The sequence below is a fragment of the Oryx dammah genome, unplaced genomic scaffold (genome assembly GCF_014754425.2).
Source record: "Oryx dammah isolate SB20612 unplaced genomic scaffold, SCBI_Odam_1.1 HiC_scaffold_10, whole genome shotgun sequence".
Classification (NCBI taxonomy): Eukaryota; Metazoa; Chordata; class Mammalia; order Artiodactyla; family Bovidae; genus Oryx; species Oryx dammah.
Window position 1 is genome coordinate 9,963,242 of NW_024070194.1, and position 25,387 is coordinate 9,988,628.

Sequence of the window (25,387 nt, forward strand, 5' to 3'; positions counted from 1 at the left end):
AAAAATTAATTTAACAAAAAGATCTAAAATATCTTTATGGATATAATTATAAAGTTATCTAAGAATAAAAGATATAAGCCAAACAGATGAGAAGATATACTATGTTCATGAACAGGAAGAATTAACATCATAAAGACAGCCATTCTGCCTAATTAATCTGTGTATTCAATGCAATTCAGTCAAAATCCCAGAGGTATTGTACAAAATTCCACAGACTGATACTAAAATTTGCATGGAAGAATAATATAAATTTCAAGAGTAACCTGTAATTGAAAAGAAAAACAAGTAGGAGAAGAATTTATTTTTCACAGATAGGCAAGAAAGAGAAGATAACAGGACCAAAGATCTGAATGGAGGGAAAAGCAAATCTTTCACATGGAACAAATAAAATTAGATGACTATAGCTCATATTGCAAATTTTTAAAAACATTTGCTATATTAAAGTCCTAAATGTGGAGGGTAAAACTTTATAACCTTTAGGGAAAAAAAAATAGGAGACAGTTTTTAAGACATTTGAGTAGCAAAGAATTTCTTTTAGTTGAAATATTGTTGGCACATGACATTATTTTAGTTTCAGAAATATTACATAATGATTTGACATTTGCATACATTATGAAATGATCACCATGCATTGCCTCATAAACATCTTGATTACCAGGGAAGAGTGATAAATTAGGAGTCTGGGATTAACATATACACACTACTACATATAAAATAGATAATCAACAAGGACCTACTATATATAGCACAGGAAATCTTACTCAATATTCTGTAGTAACCTACAGGAAAAGAATCTGAAAAAGAATGGATGTATGTATAACTGAATCACTTTGCCATACACCTGAAACTAACACAACATTGTAAATCAACTATACACCAAATAAAATTAAATTTTTTAAAATACATTATTAAGAATTTCTTAAAGAAGGCACAAAAAAACGTATGGTATAAGAAAATTCTGACAAATGTGACTTCATGAAAACAAAAGTTGCTTTCTAAAAAAAAGCCTGAAAAATTAAAAGCACAAGTCACTAGCTGGGAAAAAATATTTACAGTGCATATAACTGATGAAAAATTAGTATCCAACACACAAAGAACCACTGTAAACCAGTAACAAAAAAAGAAAGGGAAAAAAAAAAAAGGACAACATCTACTCTCAAAGAAAGTATTAGATTTGTGAAGTCAATATAGAAATAAATTAGAAGAAAACTAAAGCGGCTACACTAGAAAAGCTATAAACTGTCATTGTTAATGTTTATTATGATACATAATGTAACTTTTCCCAAGTCAGTTTCTGCAGAAGAATTTTAAGTTTTTAAAATATATATATATATTCAGTTACTTTGTTAGGGTCACTTTGGCAGATGATAGTTTCAAAACTATATGCATGGTACCATGCTGCAGAAAGAACACCTCAGTTCTGGTTAAGGTCTACCAAGAGATCTGGGAAGAGAGAGGAAAAGTTTAAACTATTTTGAGATGTTCTGACCGACTTTCCTCTTGAACTTTGCCAAGTATGAGGTATTCAAACTCCTACCTAAATAAAAGAAAGACATTGCCCTAGTGTTGCTGTAGTTACTTAAAATAGATGTTAAAATAAATAAATCACAGTCTTGATCTAGAAAGAAGCCTTCCATAGAAAGGGGATTTGTGGACACAAGTGAGAATACCATTTAAACTCATAACCTATGACAGAGCTCCCTCTACTGGTGCAGAGGAAGTATGAGGACAGGGACACTGACAGAAGCCTCTCAAGTCATCTCAGGAGTGTGAACTTCAAATCATGGGGGCAAAAGTTCTTCTCCAGTCGTTATGCAAAAAAAAAAAACCACTGACACAGACACACAGAAGAAGCCTACCCAAATCCCCAAACTGGTATTTTATCCAGACAGGGGTTTTCACAGTAGGGTGGGCCATGATTTACCTTTGTGGTTGTGAAAGGTTGTTCTTGGGGTCTCTCATAAAGCAATCATATCACACTCCGCTTCAACCCTCCCTCCAACAGCAATCTGATTCTTTACGGTGGTCAGACATACACAACCAAGACATAATCCCTCAGATGTTAACAGAATCATCCGAGACGGGTCCCCTTAGAAAACCTTGTGCTCTCTGCCTCTGGAAATCCTAGGGAAACACGTAGAGAGGTGAGTTACTCAAGCTGCCATCGTGGATCATGGCAAGCTGAGACCTCCCATCAGACGCCCTGGTCCTGTCCCTCCACAACTTAATGAGGGGGCTCTGCTGAGGGCCAGGGTCACGTAAGGGTTAAGAGCGTGAGCCTGGAAATCAGACGCATCTGGCCTCAGGTCTTGGCTCTTCTGTTGCTCACTATGTAATCACGAGCAAGTTACTTAATCGCTTTGCAATTCAGTTTCTGCTGCTCTGAAAGGGGTGGAGGTGGCTATGAAAAACCACACAGCATGACTGCAATGATTAAAATATATGAGATGCTTACAAAGGATTAAGCACCACACCTGGTAGATATTAAGTGCCTAATCATTAACGACTATTATTACCAGTTACAACATCTATCCTCTTGGGTACAATTAATATATATAAAAAAGAACTGTTTCTTTTAAAAAAAAAAAAGGTATCTCTGGAATTTCCTCAAAGCCAACACCAGTCTTAACATGAATTTTGATAGGTTTATATTATGAATCTAATGCACATTATGGTTTCCCTGGTGGCTCAGGGGTAAAGAAACTGCCTGCGATTCAAGAGACACAGCAGGGGCTTCGGGTCTGGGTGGGGAAGATTCTCTGGAGAAGGAAATGGCAAACCACTCCAGTGTTCTTACCTGGAAAACTCCATGGACAGAAGAACCTGGCGGGCTACAGTCCAGGGAGTCACCAAGAGAAGGACACAACTGAGTGTGTGTGTATGTGCGTGTACACACATACACAATATACATTAACACAAGAATTCCAAAACAAACCAAGTCCAGGAGAACGAAAACAGCATAGACTTTGAGACTAAGATTAAGAACCTTTATAGTTTTAGTCACTCAGTCGTGTCCAGCTCTTTGTGACCCCACGGACTGTAGCCTGACAGGCTCCTCTGTCCATGGGATTCTCCAGGCAAGAATATTGGAGTGGGTTGCCATTCTCTTATCCAGAGGATCTTCCTGACCCAGGGATTGAACCTGGGTCTCCTGCATTGCAAGCAGATTCTTTACCATCTGAGTTACAGGGAAGTCCCATAGACTTGGGAGTTCTTTCAATTTCCAACTCCAGTGTTTACTAGTTATATGACTATAAGCAAATATTAGCTACTGAAAAAACCACAATGTCTGGGTCAGACAGCTGATTAGACATGACTCAAAAATGAATTTCAGAATTAGAAGATAAATCCAGAGAAAACACTCAAAAAGTGGCACACAGAGACTTAAAAGATAGAAATTATAAAAGGGAAATAGTCCAGGGAAGAAACAAAGGATACTGATAATTGCTATTAATCCTTGTGGAATGTATACTGTACAAACCTTCTGGAGGACAATATGGCAAACGTGCCCATTATGTTGTTTAAATAATTATTCAAACAAAAACTGTTCCTAGGAAACATTAAAAGGAAGGCAAACTTTATATGTAGGATGTTTGTTCCCTGCAGAGTTATTTATAATAGTGAAAAACTAGACACAACCAAAATGCCCAGCAATGGGGAAACGACAAAAAAACAGTTAAGTGTGATAAACATAAAAAGGACTATGCAAACAACAAGGAAAATGTATATGCTTTTCCAGCAGAAAATAATCAGAAAGTAGAACATCTAGGCGAATTATTATCATATAGGAACTGTACAGGCAGATGGTCAAGAACAGGAGTTATCTGCTGGAATGAGAGGACTTAGGAGTGAACCGATTTCTTTTGTGAGAGGGCATTGATACTGTTAGAATACTGCTGACATAAATAATTTTTAATACATTAAATGAGAATAGAGGCAACTAAAATATCAAACCTTTTCTAAGGTAGTAAGTGAAAGCCTATTTATTATCACAAAATTTAAACTTGCAGAAACTTCAGTTCTGTATTAGTCATGAGTTCTATAATTTTTATAAACATTTCGACAAGTAGAACTATCAGGGACAAGGGAAAATATAAGATTGATAACTCCACTTGTATTGAATAGGGGCACTGAGGCCCATACAAGGAAAAAGAATTGTTCAACATAACACAGACAGTATCTGAGTCAGGCTTGGTTGGTCTCCTTTAAATGTTTAAAACTCAATTCTGAAGAAGCAGTCGAATGTCTGAGATTTGCTTTAAATTAATTCAGCTTGCTATTTTTTTTGGCATAAGGCTGAAGTATGATGGGCAGTGAGTTATTTTTGAAACTGGCTGTATGTCCACAGAGGTTATGACAACAACTCCTAAAGTAATGAGTAAAGATCTCAAAATAAGTGGCAAATCTAACTTGTGACTCAAAAATTGAATTATACAACCTGAAACAGATTGTGAACAAAGTTTATTTAATGTCACTTAGCTGTGACTATTGAGGCTTTTAAGTGGGTTTTTCCCTCATGGCTATAATAAAAGATGCATGTTTCTCATTAGACATGATAACACTGTTCAAGTTCAGAAACTGAACAAACAACCCACTGAATTAATGAGCACTTAAAATATGACAATTACATTTGGAACAAAATGAATTCTTTAAATTAAAAAAAGGCAGATTTTCCATAACACGTGCACACACACATACATTAATGGGTCAGCCAAGTTATATTACACAGGGATTATAATCATCTTCATAATCAAAGCCCTTAAAACAAGGAGACGATACAGCATTTAGAGTCAGTGAAAAGAACCAGGAGTCAGCAGCTCACTACTGCAAAACAAACAGACCTAACAAATTACATAGGCTAGCTACTTAAAAGAGCAAAAGAAAAACTAAATTTAGTACGTAGCATTCACTTGACAATTTATGGAACACCAAATCTTTCATCCAGGGGATGAACTATACCCTAAGAACACTTTTGGAGTAAGAACTGAGACTAGCAGGGAGTGAAAATGTTTTTATAAACTCTGTGAAGTCGCTTAGTCGTGTGTTCGACTCTTTGCAACCCCATGGACTGCAGCCTACCAGGCTCCTCTGTCCATAGGATTTTCCAGGCAAGGATACTGGAGTAGGTTGCCATTTCCTTCTCCAAGGTATCTTCCCAACCTAGGGATCGAACCCGGGTCTTCCGTATTGCAGACACTTTACCATCTGAACCACCAGGGAAGCCCATGAACTCTTTGTAAATATCCATTTTTAAGGCCATAAACAACAGTCCAAGGACTAAGAAGAAGGAAAAAAAAACAAAGATTCTTAAGGCAATGCAGAATTCAAAGTCCTATTAATAATTTACAGGATATACTATGATATCAGCAGTAGTTTTGGTGGTATTTTTTTCCTCTGAGAATAACTCTAGAAAATAACTTGGAAAATAAATATAGTTGAAAGTACCTATTTATAATCCGTTTACCTACTTTTAATATTTGGTTGATTTTTCTCTAGTCTTTTGTTTTTTTTTTCCAGTCTTTTTTTTTTTCATGCACACATTAACATGTTAATTTATCTTTTTACTTTTATAAAGCTGGAATATTAATTTGCCTAGATCTTCAATTATTTTCTTGGGCCAAATACCTAGAAATGGAATTTACTGAGTCAAAGGTTTACACTTTTTAAGCTCTTGATGCACACTACATTCCAGAAAAGTCAGAGCAATTTACACATCCATCGGCAGTGGGACTACTTCACCATCTGTGTAATTCTGACCCAAAGTCACACACATGGTGAGCCCAGGCCCCAAACTAGAAAAAAAGAAAACAAGAAAACCTTTCCCTTCAGAAACAAAGGGCTGATTATAAATACACAGACCTGCAAGGTGAAAATTCCAGGGGGCTGCCTGAGAACCAAAGCCCTGGAACACTCTGTTCCAGCTGCAATAAACCAGCTGCGGTTCCCCTGAACTCACGGCCTTTTGGACTGTGGACCCGGCTTCCTCTGCTGGCATATCTCTACCCACCCTACTCACTGCCAACCTCCCCGCCTTTTCCCTCCAGGAATTTGTCAGTAATCCCCAGCCTAAATTAAATACTCTTCCACTCTGCTTCGCCAACACCCTCAGATTACCTCTGCTTTAAAGCCCATTTTATACACTGAAGTATAATTAAATGGTCTGTCTCCCAGACTAGACAACAGCTTCTTTCAGGGCACAGACTGTTTCCTCATTCTCTGCTGTATCCTCAGCATCTAGTGAAGTACCTGGGATACAGTAAAAGGCACTGAAGAGAAGTTTCCTGAATGAATCAGTCAGTCACAAAGCAGCAGGTCTAAAGCACTGGTCAGAGAACTTTTTCTGTCTTTAAAGGACCAGACAGCAAACACTTCAGGCTTTGGGGGCCACCTGGTCTCATTCACAACTGCTCAGCTCTGGCTCCATAGTGCAGAAGCGGTCATGGATAATAAGCAAAGGGATGGACATGGTTGTATTCCAAGAAAAGTTAACTGCCGAAGCCAGGTGGCAGGCCTGTGGACCATAGTTTGCCAAATAATCCCTGATTTAGAAGTTTAAAACTCAAAAGTTTTAAAAAATGAAGTACAAAAAAAAAAAAAAAAACAATGATGAAAAGACCATAGATATTTAATGCTTTAAACCTACACAGAGTTTAGGCTACACTGTATGTTTAGAACTCAACTCCGTTATTATTATTACCACCTTGTACTCCCAAATTCCTGTCCTCTGTGACTTGGTCTGTGATGCAGAGAGAAAAGGGAAAAGAAAAGAACTCAAAGGAGAGGGGAGGCCCCCTTCGATGAGAACTCAGCACAGGTATAAGGCCTCAGTCACAAGCCCAAGAAAAAGGACCAGCAGCATTAGAGGCGTGTTTAAACCACAAGTGACTGATAGGACTCTTCAATTTGTACACTCCCATCCTTAAGATGCTGACTGAGAATTCATAAACCTGATTTAGACACACAGACTAAGATCATGAAAACAGACTGAAGATCATCCATATAGTAAATAGCTCAGAGCTTCACTACACTCTAAACTACACATCAAAACGATGTATGCTCTACTCTAGAGGTAAAATGTATAGGAACAACATACAAAGGAGAAGGAGGAGAAGCAAAAGAAGAGATACAAATGACCCAGAACTGCACGGAAGTATGCTCCAAAGCATTAGTCAATAGGGAAATGTAAATTAAAACCACTATGAAATACCACAACACACCAGCCAGATGGTCTACATTGACAAAGACCACCCATACCAAGTGCTGGATCAGATGCAGAACCCCTGGAACTATTGATTTGGGCCATATGAACAGTCACCTAATCACTTAAATCAACAATGACCACTATAAATTAAAAATAAGATAATCACTTTGGGAGGAAAAAAGAAAAAACAATGTATGTGCTTGCCTCTGCAGATCAAGGAAAAGAAGAAAAAAAAAAACAATGACATTCAACAAGAGAATGGCCGTACAGGTCCGAAAGTCAATCCTCACCGCTGCTGTTTCCCTGCCTCTGACTGCAGAAGCCAGCTTCCTCCCTCCTCGAACCTTCCACCGCTGCCCCAAGGCTCCAGCACTCTCTCGCTTCTTAGACTGCAGCCACAGAGTGGAGCCTCAAGGCTGAGCCCATGTGGCCCTCGAGAATCTGCTTTCTCTGGAATGCACCAGGTCTGCCTGTGAAGTTAAGTCTGTTTAATCAGAGCCTTACTTTTCATCGTGCCTTCCTCTTCCTCGTCCTCCGTGTTGATCACCATGGTGCCCAGCTGGGACGGCAACGTGTCATCGTGCTCGATCATCGTATTGGCCCCGTCACTCATGCTGCTGGCTACTCGGACGGTGCCCATCTCATCCCCTGCTGCTCGGACCATCGTGCCAGAATCTAGCTCATCCTCCTCCTAGAAACGGAGGAAATCTCAAATGAGGGCTAATTTGATTAAAAAGATCGAGTTTTCTGCATTACTCATATTCATCTTGCTGCAAATATTTCTGGATTTGAGCCTTACTCGTAGAACTAAGAACACTCTTTTAATTCAAGTATAGCTGGTGTCATGTCTGTGCTCAGTCGTGTCCGACTCTTTGCGACCCTGTGGCCTGTAGCCCACCAGGCTCCTCTGTCCATGGGATTCTCCAGGCAAGAATACTGGAGTGGGCTGCCATTTCCTTCTCCAGGGGATCTTCCCAACCCAGGGATCGAACCCAGGTCTCCCGCATTGCAGGCAGACGCTTTAACCTCTGAGCCACTAGGGAAGTATAGTTGGTGTACAGTGTTAAATATGTCATTGTTGCTTAGTCACTAAGTTGTGTCTGACTCTTTTGCAATCCCATGGACTGGAGCCCGCCAGGCTGTCCGTGGGATTTCCTGGGCAAGAATACTGGAGTGGGGTTGCCTTCTCCAGAGGATCTTCCTGACTAAGGGATCAAACCCGCGTCTCCTGCATTGGCAGGTGGACTCTTTACCACTGAGTCACCATTATATATGTTACAGGTGTACAGTATATATTGATTCGCAATTTCTAAAAGCTGTACTCCATGAGAACACTCCTAGTCAACCAAAGAGCATACATTTATCCACGTGAGAGCCGCATATCTAACCTGCATATTTTTTAAAAAACTGCTCTAAGGAGCTAAGGTACACACCTTTGGAATTTGAGGGTTGTGAGAGAGTTTATCAGTGTAAAGTCTACATAGCTAGTATGGATACTAGATGCCCCAAAAGAGCACAGAAAAACCCAATCTCAGACCTGAATGTCCTCTTTCCTGAATAAAAAGTTAAACAGAAGAAAAGATATGGAGGCAAAAGAATAAAATATGGAAGTGTCTCAGGAAGCACTGGGAGAAGAACAAACATCCATCCAGCAAGCCCTGGTCCACGACAGGACACGGTGGGGCAAGGAGTGTCTCCAGCTCCAGGCGGACCCCACAACTGACTCGTCTTACCTGGCTGACAATCACAAAATGACAAGCATTAATGCCCAAGGCCCACCACAACGCCTGCACTCACAGAGTTTTCTTCCTCATCCTGGTCCACCTCCCGCTGCTGGGCCTCCTGGCGCTTCAGCTTCACGTCCATGGCTTCATTAATCAAGTCCCGCAGTATGGACACTCCTTTGGCACTCTTGACAAACGGGTGCTTCAACAAGAAAGTTGAAGATGGTTTATGTGGCACTGATGCCGAAATCCTAGCCAGCACAGAGGAGGCCCTCTATAGTCTTTGCTGAGTCAACCAGTGCATCTAATCATTCTCTTTACACGTTGGACAACAGCCAACCCTAACTCACACTCTCACCTGATGTGAAGAACTGACTCATTTAAAAAGACCCTGATGCTGGGAAAGATTGGAGGCAGGAGGAGAAGGGGACAACAGAGGATGAGATGGTTGGATGGCATCACCAACTCGATGGACATGAGTTTGAGTAGGCTCCGGGAGTTGGTGGTGAACAGGGGAGCCTGACGTGCTGCAGTCCACACGGTCGCAAAGAGTCGGACACGACTGAGCAGGCACGTTCAGTTTTGCCCAGGTGTTTTTTGGCTTGGCTGGAATGTTTCCTCCATTTCTAGCAACTCTAGAGAGTGTCAACAGGCTGGCATCACCCCCCTAGAGGAAGCTCTGTAAATGTGTAGGGTGCTTACGGTTAAGATGTTTAGAGAACACAAGCTACACGGGACACAGGATAGGAGGCAGGGACAGAAGCAATCTCATTCAAAATGCAGAGTCGTCCCGCACAAAAACACACCGCGCAGACCCCTCATGCCCCCTGAATGTCTCCAAGTACAGACACATCGTGATACCTGTACACTGACACAGTGTTTCAACAGATAAGCACAGGCCGGTTACTTTGGGAGGTGATTTCGGAGAGAGGGACGTAAGTGGGATAAAGACACTGTTTAGAAATCACTGAACAGGTTACTCATCCTGCTTATTCTTCCTATTCAACGTCCTATAGCACTTCCAACTGCGTATCTGGGTAAAAAGGATTTGGCGGCTTCCCAAGTGGCTCAGTGGTAAAGAATCTGCCTCCCAGTGCAGAAAATTCAGGAGATTTGGGTTCGATCCCTGGGTTGGGAAGATCCCTTGGAGGAGGAAATGGCATCTCACTCCAGTTTTCTTGCCTGGAAAATCCCATGGACAGAGGAGACTATTGGACTACAGTCCATGAGGTCGCAAAGAGTTGGACACAACTGAATGACTGAGCGTGCATGTATATGCAAAAAGATTTTAGTGCCAAAAGGTAGTTACTGCAGAAATACTAAAACTGGTCACAAATACGTAACAGATGTAAGCCCAAGTATTATGCATCTGCAAAGGCACTTGAAATACAGGGATATTGTTGACTTTCCTCAATAAAAAAAAAGGACTTAAAACTTTGGGGATTTTTTTTTTTTTTCTGTACCATGTGGCTTGTGGGATCTTAGTTCTCCAACCAGGGATTGAACCCAGGCCCCTGGCAGTGAAAGAGCAGAGTCCTAACCACTGAACCGCTAGGGAAGTCCTTTTTTTAAAGTTTTTACTGAAGTATATAGTTAATTTACAATGTTGCACCAATCTCTGATGTACAGCAAAGTGACTAAGTTATACACATACATTTTTTTTTTATATTCTTTTCCATTGTGATTTATCACAGAATACTGAATATAGTTCCCTGTGTTATACAGTAGGACCTCGTTGATCATCCATCCTAGGCTTAACGTTTTTAACATTAATACCATCTTACAATTTTGTTGTTTACCTGTGTGACACAATAAAAAAAATTATGCTGTGAAAGTTACACAGGAAAACTCCTTTCTGGAAGGGGGGGTGGGGTTGCTGTTGTTTTCCAAACTTGTTCTAGTATTGTCCCCAGTGTTTATCTGCAATCCATTCTCTGTTCCCCACCACCCATCAGAAGATATGGGCTCCAAGGTCTTTGCAAGAACTCTAGAAGTGGACAGGATGCCTCAACGTGTGGTGGGATTGAAATATGGGAGGTTATCTTTTCTATAAAACTGTATCAGTACCTCACCCAGGCAGGAAAAGAATTTGCCACTACTCAGAAAAAGGACCCAGCTCATCTGCAAGAGTAACTAGTTCCTGGTTCTCTCCACTGGGCAAGTCCATAAGTTCATCTCCCTCCTCTTATACAAATCAGGCTGCTCTGTTATTACTTAACATTAGACTTCTGTTAGTATCCACCCACTCATGTTCCGGTGTTTCTTGAATGGAAAGGTTTCTGTTCTTCTTACTGCTCTTAAATTTAAACTCATTCATGATGTTAGGTACAGGTGTCCAATTCCTTCATCACATCTCTAAGTTGAAAAGCTGGAGCATTTCTATATTGACACATGTATTACTTTCTTATAAATAATTATCCTTATATTTCTCCATTATATCACAGATATTACACTGATTCTTTTTAAATTATGGGCATAAGTGGATTTTAGTATCTATGAGGTTCACTCCAAAAAGATAGTTAAGTATTAAAAAATTTGTATTGATAAGGCAGCAATGGATCTGACATGACTGAAAAACACTGGCCTAGCTCAATAATAGATATATGTCAAATTCATAATATATTATCTTTAATATGTGAAAATGTTATTCAAAGTCACACATATTGTATCACTTAATCTTCACAACCAACTTATGGGGCAGGTACTTGATCTCCACTGTATAGATAAGAAAACTAAACAGAGAGGTTATGTTACTTGCCCAAGGTCACAGAGCTAGCAAACAGGAAGCCAGGATTCAAACCTGGGCAGTCAGGCTCCAGAATCTAAGCTCCTAAATATTAAGCAAGAAAGTGTGAAAGTGTTAGTCACTCAGTTGTGTCTGACTTCTTGAGACCCCATGGACTGTAGCCCACCAGGCTCCTCTGTCCATGGAATTTTCCAGGCAAGAATAATGGAGTGGGTTGCTATTCCCTTTTTCAGGGGATCTTCTTGACCCAGGAATTAAACCCAGGTCTACTGCACTGCAGGCAGATTCTTTACTGTCTGAGCCGACTAAGCATACTGCCTGCCAAATTCCACCCATCCTTCAAGGCCCAAGGTCGAAGTTACCTCCTCCAGGAAAGCAGTCCTGGCATCACCAGTTCAAAATGGTGGACCTACCACTGATCCCAGTTCTTTGCCAGCACTGGGTATGGCACTCCTGCTTTGGAATCAAAAAGACTTAGCTCCTACGCCCGGCTTTGCTGTTTACCAACCAAGTGGCCCTAAACGAGCTGACCTCTCCAAATCTCTGTTTTCTCATCTATAAAAGTAAAATAACACTTCTCTCTCACAGGGTGTATGTGCTGATTAAATGGCACAACATGTAAAGTATCCAGCACACAGCAGGTGCTCAACAAAGGCCAATTCCTGTTCTCTAATCCCATACAGCCCTGTATTTTCTTGCATGGTTGTCCTGTTCAGTGATTTAACATTCTTTTCCATGTCTCTTCTAAGCAGTTACATTCAAACCTCACGGGAGGCAAGGAATATCTTACAGCTCTTCACCATCTCCATGTGGGTGGGTCAACAGCATCTTGGATGGATAACCTGTGAATGAAACAGAGAGAGAGGCAGCATCCCAGGGTGAGTCATACCTGGAGGAGTTGAGTGGCTGTGGCTCTCTGCTCGGGGCTCTTGACAAGACACTGCTTCACAAAATCCATGAAGCTATCTGACCACAGTTCTGGTTTTCGGAATGTGGGGGGTGGGTTGGTAGGAATCATGAAGATGGCCTGGTTGGAAAGAAAAAAAAAAAAACCGATTTGGCAAAATAAAAGTGATATTCCAATAAAAATATGACTAGACATAATTTTGAAGTTTGATAAAATTATTTTCCTCTTCTCCTCTATAAGCCAATCCTAATTGCAACGAAAATCTAAGTATCTCAAAGTAGGAAGTATGACCATTAGAGCAGGAGTCCCCAGGAACCAGGCTGCACAGCAGGAGGTGAGCAGTGGGCAGATGAACGAGGCTTCATCTGAATTTACAGCCGCTCCCCATCACTCACGTTACCACCTGAGCGCCACATCTTGTCAGAACAGCAGCAACATAATAAAAGTAATGTGCTTGAATCATCCTGAAACCACACCCACCCCAACCAGAGTATGGAAAAATTACCTTCCATGAAACCAGTCGCTGGTGCCAAAAATGTTGGGAACTGCTGCATTAAGAGAATCTGACAGAGCTCTCCTACTCCCTCCTCCTCTTTTCTCCCTCCCCCTCTGGCATATGTATTCTTGTCCCCTAAACAATGAACAGTCCATCCTAAAGGAAATCAGTCCTGAATATTCATTAGAAGGACTGATGCTGAAGCTGAAGCTCCAACACTCTGGCCACCTGATGCACAGAATTTGACTCATTGGAAAAGATCCTGATGCTGGGAAAGACTGAAGGTGGGAGGAGAAGGGGATGACAGAGGATGAGATGGTTGGATGGTATCACTGACTCGATGGGACGTGAGTTTGAGCAAGCTCCAGGAGTTGGTGATGGACAGGGAAGGCTGGCGTGCTATAGCCCATGGGGTCGCAAAGGGTCGGACAGGACTGAGTGACCAAATTGAACTGAAACAATATCCGGTGAGCTTTGTTTGTTTTTTGCTGACCATGTTGCCTTTCAAAGTGAAAAGACGAGCTCTAAGAACATCGATATCCTGAACATGACCTCAGCTGTCAAATGTCCCTGATTCCTGAAAGTGACCCCCACCACTGGATGCAAGTGGTGACTGCGAGGAGGTCATAAAACCAGAAGTCCCCCCAAATCACAAGGGATTCATCAACCTCCAAGCCACGCCAACTCTACCTACATACTTGAAAACTGAAAACTGGCCCACTACATTGCATTGAAACTCTACGATTTTGAAAAAAGAAAACTACAGGAGATACTGCAAGTTCCATTCCAGACTGCTGAAATAAAATGAATATCACAATAGAGCAAGTCACATGAATTGTTCTGGTTTCCCAGTGCACATGACAGTTAGACCTACCCTATTCTGTAGTCTGTTAAGTATGCACTAATATTATATCTAAAGAAACAAAGTATGCTGCTGCTGCTGCTAAGTCGCTTCAGTCGTGTCCGACTCTGTGCGACCCCAGAGATGGCAGCCCACCAGGCTCCCCCGTCCCTGGGGTTCTCCAGGCAAGAACAATGTATATACCTTAGTTAAAAATTACTCTATTGCTAAAAAATGCTAACCTTCAACTGAGCCTTCAGGGAGTTATTTTGCAATAGTAACATCAAAGATCATTGATCACAGATCACCATGACAAATATAATCATCATGAAGAGGTCTAAAATATTGTGAGAATTACCAAAATGTCACACAGATGAAGTGAGCAAATGCTGTTGGAAAAATAGCACTGACAGACTTTCCTGATGCAGTGTTGCAAACAAACCTTCAATCTGTAAAAATCCAATGAGGCAAAGTGCAGTAACATAAGGTATGCTTGTAAAATTATTTATTGAGTTTCCAATAGAAAAGGTACAGATTAAAAAAAAAATAAAACTCTTTGCAATAGGCAGCTTCAATTATGTTATTTGAATCTAAAAATAAAGCCAGTAAATCTTCCCATCCTTCTCCATTTCTGTCCCTCAAAAAAGAGAGGTGTTTACCTTTGGGCATGTGAATAGCTTAAAAAAAAAAAAAAACTGTTAAGTCTATTAACAGAAGGACTGCTTAATAAGAGAAGAGGAGGAGCTGAGTTGGGTGGTATGGAAAAGACTCTGGAGCCTCTGAGGAAGGCAGGGGTCAAGGTCTTGCAACAGTGCTGTGATGAGATGTTCTGGGGGTGGGGAAAGTCAGGGAAATGCTTAATGTAGAAACACTGAAGGAGTGTCAATGGAGACACCTGTGGGCTCTTCACACTCCAGAACTGGATGGAGGTCAGGGAGGACAGAGCCTCTAGAAATCACACATGTAAATCCCTACCCAGGCCAGGCAGGAAGAAGACAACAAATAAATCAGGCTGAGTGTTACTGATATGAGTCGAAAATACTCTGCTTTCCTCTTAAGGCTAGTATAAGAAAAACAGAGAAAACACGGCAATACATTGATACTAATATGGGTGAACAGGGAGCTGTGGAGGGCACGCAAAGCCCATGCCCTGTATAAAGGAGAGGACTGTTTCGCAGCTCCAATTAATGTTGTTATGTTAAAATGTGAGCACTCGGGGACTTCCCTGGTGGTCCAGTGATTTAGACTCTGTGCTTCCAGTGCAGGGGGTGTGGGCTCAATCCCTTGTTAGGGAACTAATATTCCACATGCTGTGGAACATGGTCAAAAATTTACAAATAAATTAAAATTTTTTAATATGTGAGTGCTTGAATTACTAAAAACATACACTGCACAAGTCAAACCAATCAAGTCCTGCCAGAGAGATATCAATACACAGCTTCTAGAATGAACAGGGGTGGATTACATTTGACTTAATAAGTGATTACAACTAGTGGAAGTATATCATCTGAAATCTAGACTGACACTTATCAATTATTTACAATTAATTCATTTACTCTTTGGTACCTAACCAAGAAACTCATTTAACTCAGTTTCTCATTATCACCAGTAACTGACCATCCCACTGGTTTTCTGTCCATTTCCTTACCCTCATTGGATGGATATCAGCATATGGAGGCTTTCCTTCAGCCATTTCTATGGCTGTTATTCCCAATGACCAGATGTCTGCTACACAGTTGTACCCAATTTCCTGGATCACTTCTGGAGCCATCCAAAAAGGTGTTCCTATCACTGTATTTCGCTTGGCCATGGTATCCTGAAACAGAAAGGAGAGAGATCAACATTAACCATTGAAACTGTTGAGAAAGAGTCCCTTCTAACAATAGTGATTGTCATGGGCTTGAAATACATACACAAACCGTACTCAAACACGATCAAGTAAGTCAGTCACAAAACAAATTCAAATGACATTGAAACATAAAAGATTCTCAGTCAATTATTAAAACACAAAAATAACTATCAACCAGTTAATGAAACACCAAAATGAGACTGACAAAAATTAAAAAGATTACTAACAACTCATATGGATAATAGCATAGAAAAAAATCAGGTATCAAAATACAATGATAAAGGAACACAAGTTGGTACAATGTTTTAGTAGGCAATTCAGCAATATTTATTAACTTTAAATGTCCATATCCTTTGATTAAAATCTATTTCTAGAAATGTATCCTGTGTATGAATATCCCAAGATAGATGCACAAGTATTGTAAAAATAATAATAATAGAAAGGCTGGAAAAGGGGCATCTGTCTATTCATTTGTAAAACTATACACTTGAATTCCTAACTTATACTTTCAGCAAAATAAGTTCAAATAGGTTGAAATTTTAAATGTAAAGAACAAAATCCAAAAAGCACTCAAAGAAAGTACAGATGAATAGTTATATAAGGTTGGAGCAGTAAAGGACTTTTAAAACATGACATCATGAAGATGGGAGTATTTTTCAAACTGATTTATGATTCAACACAACCTCAACACAATTCAATTCAATCCCAACCAAACTCTAAATGAAGTCCCACTGTTTATTCTTGTTTTTATTGCTTGTGCGTTTAGTATCATATCCAAAAAATCATTGCCAAGACCAATGTCAAGGAGCTTTTCCCCTATGTTTTCTTCTAGGAGTTTTCGGGTTTCAGACTTTACATTTATTTTAATCCATTTTGAGTTAATTTTTGTGAGTGGTGTAAGAAACAGGTCTAGTTTTACTCTTCTACATGTGAGTATCAGGTTTTCCAAAGAACATTTATTAGAGACCGTCTTTTCCTCGTGGAGCACTCTTAGCTCCCTTGTCAAATATTAACTGACTGGATAAGCATGGGTTTATTTCTGGGTTCCTGATTCCATTCCATTGGTCTATGTGTGTATTTTTATGCCAATACTACACTGTGTTGATCACTTTAGCTTTGTAACATAGTTTGAAATCAGGAAGTATGAAGCCTCCAGCTTTGTTCTTCTTTCTCAGGACTGGTTTGGATATATGGGGCCTTTTCTAGTTCCATATGAATTTCAAGACTGTTATTTTCTATTTCTATGAAAACCATCAATTACTAAAAAACAACTGATACTTTAAATTTATAATATCTTTTACACAGCACCAGAAGAATTTTTCTTTTCAATAAAGATTGTAATTTAGATAATACTGTTTGGTATTGTTTACTTATGTGTTAACAACAAAATCTTTTGAAGGGCCCACAAATCACGATATGGAATAAGTTCCTGAGGTTGTTGGTTTTTTTTTAATAACATCAAAGCAATGTTTTATTTAATTGTTTTTCATTTAAATTTTTTAAAAATAAAAAACCTACATGATAAAGCTCTAAACAAACTATATATGGACGTAGCTTTCTATCACCCAAGAAACCTGATATATGACATTGCTGCAAATTTTTGTATACATCTGTCTAGAACTCTGTTTTCTACACATATTTCACACATCTCATATATTTTACAAAATCAGATAATTTTAGACTTCCTGTTTTGAAAGCATAGTGTTTTTCATTGCCATGCACTACTGAGGTAGGAGGAAAATCAAGAGCCTGTGTTTTGGAACCAAATGAGGAGAACGCTTTCAGTAAAGCAGCTGCCAACTGCTACCTAGAGGCTGAATGAGATGACGCTATGTCTTATTCAAGGAAAGCCAATTAGATTTAATTTTTATTCCTTTTGTAAATATGATGATGTAGACCAAAAGAATTTAAACGTCTACTCTATCATTTCTGGGAGAAGGCAATGGCACCCCACTCCAGTACTCTTGCCTGGAAAATCCCATGGACGGAGGAGCCTGGTAGGCTGCAGTCCATGGGGTCGCTAGGAGTCAGACACGACTGAGAGACATCACTTTCACTTTTCACTTTCATGCATTGGAGAAGGCAATGGCAACCCACTCCAGTGTTCTTGCCTGGAGAATCCCAGGGATGGCGGAGCCTGATGGTCTGCCGTCTATGGGGTCGCACAGAGTCGGACACGACTGAAGCGACTTAGCACTAGCAGCTATCATTTCTTGTTTTAGCTTTTATTTTTTTCAAGCTAAACAGAGTTAAACTTTGGGACCTGAGCCCCAGGAAAGGATCTAAAATAACCTACCAGCTCATTTGTAATCTATTGGCACATTCTTTAATTTTTTAAAACACAATTATATCAAATATTACATTTTTAAATAAATAAATAAAAGAACAGTTCTCAAGAAAGACCTGAAAGTTACCAACACAAGTAACACTTTCACTTACTGTAAGTTGACCTGCTACCCCAAAATCTGCAAGTTTTGCATGACCTTCTGTATTGAGCAAAATATTTCCTGCTTTGATATCTCGGTGTATTTTTCTCATAAAATGAAGATATTCCAGTCCCTTAAGTGTTGACTGTAATATTGTAGCTATTTCATCTTCTGTTAACTGAAAATATGAGAAATTAAAATACTATTAGTTTACATTAGCACATTTGAAAAAGGAGAAAAAATTTCGATCCAAACTCCTCTCCTAGAATATAAATAAGATCTCATTCAATGTGTAAAATAGTATTTGACAGCTTATAGTACCATTGCTATGCTGACCACTCCCAAAGTTATATTTCTAAGCCAGATCTCTCCCCCAAAATCAGATTTATGTATCTTCCCACACCACACCTCTAGCTGAATACCTAACAAGCATCATAAGCATAACATGGCAAAACCAAATTCTTTATTTTTACCACCACCCTACCCCTTTCCATACCACCCACCTACTCTATTCTTCCCACAGTCTTCTCTCTCTCAGAAAAAGGCAATTTAATTCTTCTAGCTGCTCTGGTCAAAAATCTTGAAGTCATCCTTGACTCTTCTCTATCTTCAAACTATATGCAATTATATCCTCTGGGTTCACCCTGATTCAAGCCACCATCATGCCTCGCCTGCATTATTCTCATAATCTTCTAACTTGTCTCACTGCTTCTGCCCTTAACCTTATATAATGTATATTCCACACAGCAGCCATAACGAACCTTTTAAAATGTAAGCCAGGGACTTCCCTGGCGGTTCAGTCCATAAGACTCTGTTCTCCCAACACAGGGAACCTGGGTTCGATCCCTGGTCAGGGAACTAGATCGCACATGTTGCAACTATGATTCTGCTAAATATCTGCTCAAAATCCTCATGGCTTCCTAAGTCACTGAGAATGAGAGCCAGTTCTCACTAAGGCCTCACCTTGTCTGGCTCCCAGCTACCTTCATCTTCTACCACTTTCTACCTCTTCATCCTGTTTCAGCCATGTAGGCTTCCCTGCTATTCCTCAAACACTCTAAACACACTCCCACTTCTGGGCCCTTTTATCTGTTCTCTCTGCTTGCAGTGCCCTTTAACCAGATTTCTGGATGAGATGGTTCCTTACGTCACTGTCTCTGCTCAAACATCACCTCATTAGGAACAGAGAGGCTTTTGCTAGCTCCCTCCACTCCTAGATCATTCTCTATCCCCTTATCCTACTTACTTATAGCTTAATGCAACATTATCACCATCTCACATGCTATACATAATCTGTATACTTATTCATGTGACATCTTCCCTATTACACACATGAAATCCATTTTAAAATGCCTTTGATTAGGTTACTACTGAATTCCAGCACCAAGAAAGCCTCCTGGCACACAGCAGGTCCTGAAAAAAATATCTGTTAAATGATGATGAATAAATGTAAGCAAAAATGCAGGAGACTGACACAGAATAACTGATCAGTCCAATGCTAACTCTGTACTGATCCCAGCCCAGTTCTAAACAAACTCAATCAACAGACTCTGAATCAGTCCCCCTCATGACAAACAAGTCACATTTAGAAGAGAATAAGCAGTGGTGCAAAAAATACGTGATTTGGGTTTAGAAAGATCTAGTCTTTAGCCTTGGCTCTACTTCCTTGTTATGACTTAAGCAAGTTATCTAGTAATGTCTCTGAATCTCAGTTTCTCAATCTAGAAAAATAGGCAAATCACCTTTTTTCAAGAGTGTCACAAAAATCAAACGGTACATTAAGGTATGGAAGAATCCATGGGGTTTAATAACTAGAAAACGCACTTCTATAAGAGCAGGGACATTGTTCTACTGACTACTAGATCCTGAAGGCCTAGATCAGTGTTCTAGAAATACTTACTAAATGAATAAACAAAGAGTTTACACAACTGAACCGCAACTAGAAACCATGACTCCTAGCTTTTCTCCCAGCCATCACAGTAACAGCAAACTATCTTTCACAGAGAGGAATCTGATGAGGAGGATTTAGTGGAAGTTAACCTGTGAACACTTGGGTAGAAGGAGAAAACCCAACCAACTTTAAACACTCAGAACTCATTGCTGGGCTTTCCTGGTGGCTCATGGTGGAGAATCTGCCCGCCAATGCAGGAGACACAGGATCAATCCCTGATCCAGGAAGATCCCACATGCCATGGGGCAACCAAGTCCACGCTCCACAACTTCTGAGCCTGTGCTCTAGAGCATGAGAGCCGAAACTACCACAGTCTTAGAGCCCGTGCTCCGCAACAAGAAAAGCCACCGCAAAGAGACGCTCGTGCACTGCAACTAGAAAGTAGCCCCCACTTGCTGCGACTAGCGAAAAGCCAGCAGAGCCAAAATTAAAAAAGAACTCATGACCTAGCTAAGATTTGATAGTCATTTTTCCCCCAGTAAGAAACAAGTAAAGCACTTCACTGGACTAGGTTGGTTGGTATCAAAACTGCCACATTTAGCAGACATCAAAAAGCAGAGAGGGGAAAGAACCACGGAAAGGGGGGATGCAACAGCCATCTGTCCAGATCCATTAGTAGGAGAGTGTACATGAATACAGATCAGAGAAAATAGTGTGAAAGACCCACGCAGCTGCACGATTCCAGAAGGTAAACTTACCGTTTTATTTCGTAATCGAATGATATCAGATACAGAACCAGCCCCACAGTATTCCATCACAATCCACAAGTCCGTGTTCTTAAAGTAACTGCCATAATATTTGACTACATGAGGGCTAGGGAGAGAGAGAATACTAATTAGTGAAACAACCTTCAAACATCCCTATGAATTCATGCTATAAAATACATGCAAATCCATTTCTCAGCTCAAAAGATCAATTATTCATATTTAAGGTTAAAATGGGCACCCTCTTGGTAAGAAATTAAAATAGTATTGATTTCTGGTGGGCAATAAATAACACCAGTGCAAAAACTGTAGGTCCCTTAACCCAGCATTTCTAAGTCTGCAACTCACCCTAAGAAAAGAATCAGATTCCAAAAAGAAAAAGTTACCATAGTCACAGAACTGCTTAAAAAAGTGAAAATTTAGATGCCATCTAAATGTCTGACATTAGGGAGTTTATTTAAGAAATAATGATATATCTGTATAAAGGAATAACCACGAATCCATGGAAAATGTAATAGAAGAATACTTGATGAGAAGACTCTGCTTACCAAAAGACAAACAAAAAATGCAGATTACATAACAGAGAGCACAGTAAAACTCCAAAAAGACATACAGAAGGACATGTATATCAAGGAGTATTTAACAATGATTACCTCTCCAAAGGGAAATGTGGTGTTCTTTTCTTATTTGCATTTTCCCAAGAAGTCACATATACTTTCTAATAAGGAAAAATAAAAAACTACACTACAATCTCTTGTAAGGGAAAAATATTCAGAATCAGACCTGAAACATAGAATCTTGAAGAAAGAGTTCAGGAAAAAGTCAAAATCCCTTTAAAATGAAATAATTTGGGGGAAAAAAAAAAAAAAAAGAATGTGCCTTCTGAAGCTACCAGCTTTAACTAGCTAGATCATTATCAGGGCTAAGTAATATTGCACAATGTAGTAACGGAAGAGGCTAAAACCAACTCAGCTGATTTAACTCTCAAAATTTCAAATGCCCTTTCATCCTTGGGAAACATGCCAAAATGACAGGATATCAGGAAAACACACACACATATGCAAAATGAATATTAATGAAGAAATAGATGAATAAATCTCTTAAGATAACATATTACCACATCTATGCTCCTGTCTCTGAATTTCTACAGTATTTATTGTCTCCATAAGGCAGTTACTGTCAGGTATTTACTGCTAGAAGATATCCTATACAATCATGCATCATCAACTAGATTTTCCCGTACATATATAAGCCTGGCCTGTCCAACTACAGTCTGCAAACTCCAGGAGGACAAGCGTGCTGCCCTGTATTTCTCTGTATTCCTTATGATGTTTAGCACAGAATAGGCTCTTTGAAATCTCTCATCTTTAGAGGCATGTGCACACTGTGTTTGAAACACAGCTCTTACACAGCCTATCAAAAGTGGCAAAGTCCAACGTGCCCACTGGAAAGAGCTGCCATTATGTATCTTATGCACAAGACAAAAGAAACTGCTACCAAAAAGAAAACAAAACAAAACAAAACAACTGCTACCTTACTGTGGTCCCTCCAAACAAGAAAAAGGAGGGTTTTAGCCAGCTGAGAGTAACCACAAAAGTATCATGAAAAAAAGAAAAGGGGACTTTCTTGGTGGTCCAGTGGTTAAGACTGTGTCTTCCAATGCAGGGGATGCAGGTTCGATCCCTAGTCGGGGAACTAAGATCCATGGGGAACGTGTCTCATGGCCAAAGCACCAAAACATAAAACAGAAGCAGTACTGTAACAAATTCAATAAAGATTTTATAAATATGGTCTACGACTTCCCTGGTGGCTCAGATGGTAAACAATCTGGCTGGACTGCATGAGACCTGGGTTCGATTCCTGGATCAGGAAAATTCCCTGGAGAAGGAAATGGAAACCCACTCCAGTATTCTTGCCTGGAGAATTCCTTGGACAGAGGAGCCTGGCGGGCTACAGTCCACGGGGTTGCAAAGAGTCAGACACAATTGAGCAACTAACACTTCAAAAACATAGTCTATATAAAAAAATCTTTAACAAATTTACTCCTGAAAAGGGGAAAAAGAAAGGTGGGGAGAAGAGAAGTGATTGCTTTCACAAGTCTACAAGACTTAAGGGCTTTTGGGCAAAATGCCTAGCTGCTGCTGCTAAGTCACTTCAGTCATGTCTGACTCTGTGCGACCCCGTAGACAGCAGCCTACCAGGTTCCTCTGTCCTTGGGATTTTCCAGGCAAGAACGCTGGAGTGGGGTGCCATTTCCTTCTCCAATGCACGAAAGTGAAAAGTGAAAGTCGCTCAGTCGTGTCTGACTCTTCGTGACTCCATGGACTGCAGCCTACCAGGCTCCTCCGTCCATGGGATTTCCCAGGCAAGAGTACTGGAGTGGGGTGCCATTGCCTTCTCCAAAAAAAAATGCCTAGCAGGTAGCCCCATCTATCTTAAGCTTTACCAACAGGACAGACTGAGTTATCTGCTGACCCAAAGAGCTTCAGAAGGATGAAGACAGCCTTGGGGTCCAAGACTTTCTCGTTCTCAGCTCCCAAGAGCTGCCCCAGCTTGTGTTTCTCATCTGAACTGAGGATGCCTGCTCCCCTGCAGTGACCCCACCACGTTGTCATGGAAATTCGGGGCAAACCACGTGCATTTCTGCGGTCGCCTGCTGGCTCGACTTCCTGCTTGCAGCATTTGACAAATCTTAGTTCCTCAAAAATAAACACTTAACTACTCTCAGCTGGAACAGTTTCTTAAACTTGTCAAGGAAGAGACAGAACAGTAATATATAAACAAGTATTCTCTTTTTATAGGACCGTTTGCTGTTCTAAGGTTTCTGGAAGTAAAAGCATTTGAACTATCTCTTCTGAGCTGTCTGCAGAAATGTTTTCTCAGAAGGAAGTAAGAGAGATCATTATCAAAAAAAAAAAAAAGGCTAGCCAGCACCACCTTCTGCCTCTTTGCCTCTTCTTCCTAGTTTTGAAAAGGGCTAAACTGAAACAAAACAAAACAATGGAGAAATAGAAACTCTGAAAGTTTAGCTGCTGAAACACACAAACTTTTTCATCATTTTCTGAAAAGAAACGTGTAGTAAGTCCACTAAACTCCCCCTTTTGCAAAATACCTAAGTCGATGCAATTCTAGGAGTCAAACTCTAAATCACAGCAAATTCAAGTGTTATTATCTCCAGAACAACACCATAAGCCTTTACCTGTCACATTGCTGCATGATAGAGATTTCTTTGATTATCTCCTGGAGGTCTGATTCCACAGGAACTTGCTTAATAGCAACAATCTGACCGGTCTCTTTATGAATGGCTTTGTACACGCTGCCATAGGACCTGTAATTGGGGGGACAAGGATACTTACAGAGTCAAAACAAGCCAAGAGATTAAAAAGTGCTTAAATACAAACAACTCACCATTCTAATTTACATCCCCAGGTGCCCAAGACATATATACTTAGCTACACTTGCAAAACTGAGATAGCTAAAGTATTGATACTTTGGGGAAAAACTGTCCTTAAGAGAACTACTTATAAACTTCCCATTTAAAGTTTACTGAATATATGAGTATGAAATAACAGTCCTAAGGACAATAGCTACCACCTCTGCTGTCCGCAGGAAGCGGCATCCTCTGAGGTTCACCCTTACAGAAAAGCCGTGAAAGGGTCATTATCTCTATTTTACAGGCAAATGAGAAAAGGTTCAGAGAAGTTACTTCCCCAAGGTTACATGAAGTGATAAATAAGCAGTCAGTCCAGGATATGAATCCAGGTGTGTCAGAACACAAGGCCTATATTCTCTCTACATTTGTATTAGGGCAAAAAAAAACCCCAAAAACATGGGAGGGGGTCTTCCTTTTCCTACACTCATTCTAGTATCACAAGGCCTTTTTGTCCTTGCTCCTCTTGCTTGCAATAATACTGAAAATATTAGGAAATTTTTACTTCTCTTTAATTCTTTTTATCTTTCGCTTCATCTTCCCTTAAAAGTTTATTATCAAGATAAATAAAACGTTGGGTAGCCTTTCAATTTGGGGGCTATAACAGCAATACATTTAGAATCTAAAGACCCAGGACTGGAGTCCTACCACCACTACTTATCCATATTATTACAGTATAATATATCAGATATATTATTAACCTTGTACCTCAATATTCTCATTTGTAAAATGACATTACAAGAGAATTGCGATGGTTAAATGAGATATCATTATCTTACATAGATTATATTTTCACTTAAATCCTAGATGGCTGTCAGTGAAATAATGAGCAAATTGTCTTTCATAGTTTCCAAACACACCTGTTTCTTCACACTCCCTTGGTGAAAAGAAAGATTAAAATAATAGTGCACCTAGTACATCAAAGTAGCTGAGTGCTCTAGCTAACAAAATGCTCTAATTTTTTTTAATGTCTATGCAAAGCACATAAAAAATTTCCATTCCATCAGACTCTTTCATTGGCGAAACTAATATAATGATATTTAAATGTTGCCTGAAACTTATTTTTTGCAAGGGCAAGACAACCACTGACCATGTGTGGAAGATCCAACCAC

The 25,387-nt window shown here is 39.9% G+C and overlaps 1 protein-coding gene across 2 annotated transcripts in view; it reads right to left on the reverse strand.

Moving 5' to 3' along the window:
• STK4 (serine/threonine kinase 4) overlaps positions 1-25,387 on the reverse strand; it is a 94,622-nt gene that overhangs the window by 58,409 nt on the left and 10,826 nt on the right. For both annotated transcript variants that reach the window (XM_040248944.1, XM_040248945.1), the window contains exons 3-9: positions 24,045-24,173; positions 20,840-20,954; positions 18,204-18,368; positions 15,564-15,731; positions 12,561-12,698; positions 8,999-9,127; positions 7,706-7,892 (exon numbers count right to left, since the gene is read on the reverse strand). In XM_040248944.1, the coding sequence (XP_040104878.1) occupies positions 7,706-7,892; positions 8,999-9,127; positions 12,561-12,698; positions 15,564-15,731; positions 18,204-18,368; positions 20,840-20,954; positions 24,045-24,173 (1,031 nt within the window). The remainder of the gene's footprint in view (positions 1-7,705; positions 7,893-8,998; positions 9,128-12,560; positions 12,699-15,563; positions 15,732-18,203; positions 18,369-20,839; positions 20,955-24,044; positions 24,174-25,387) is intronic.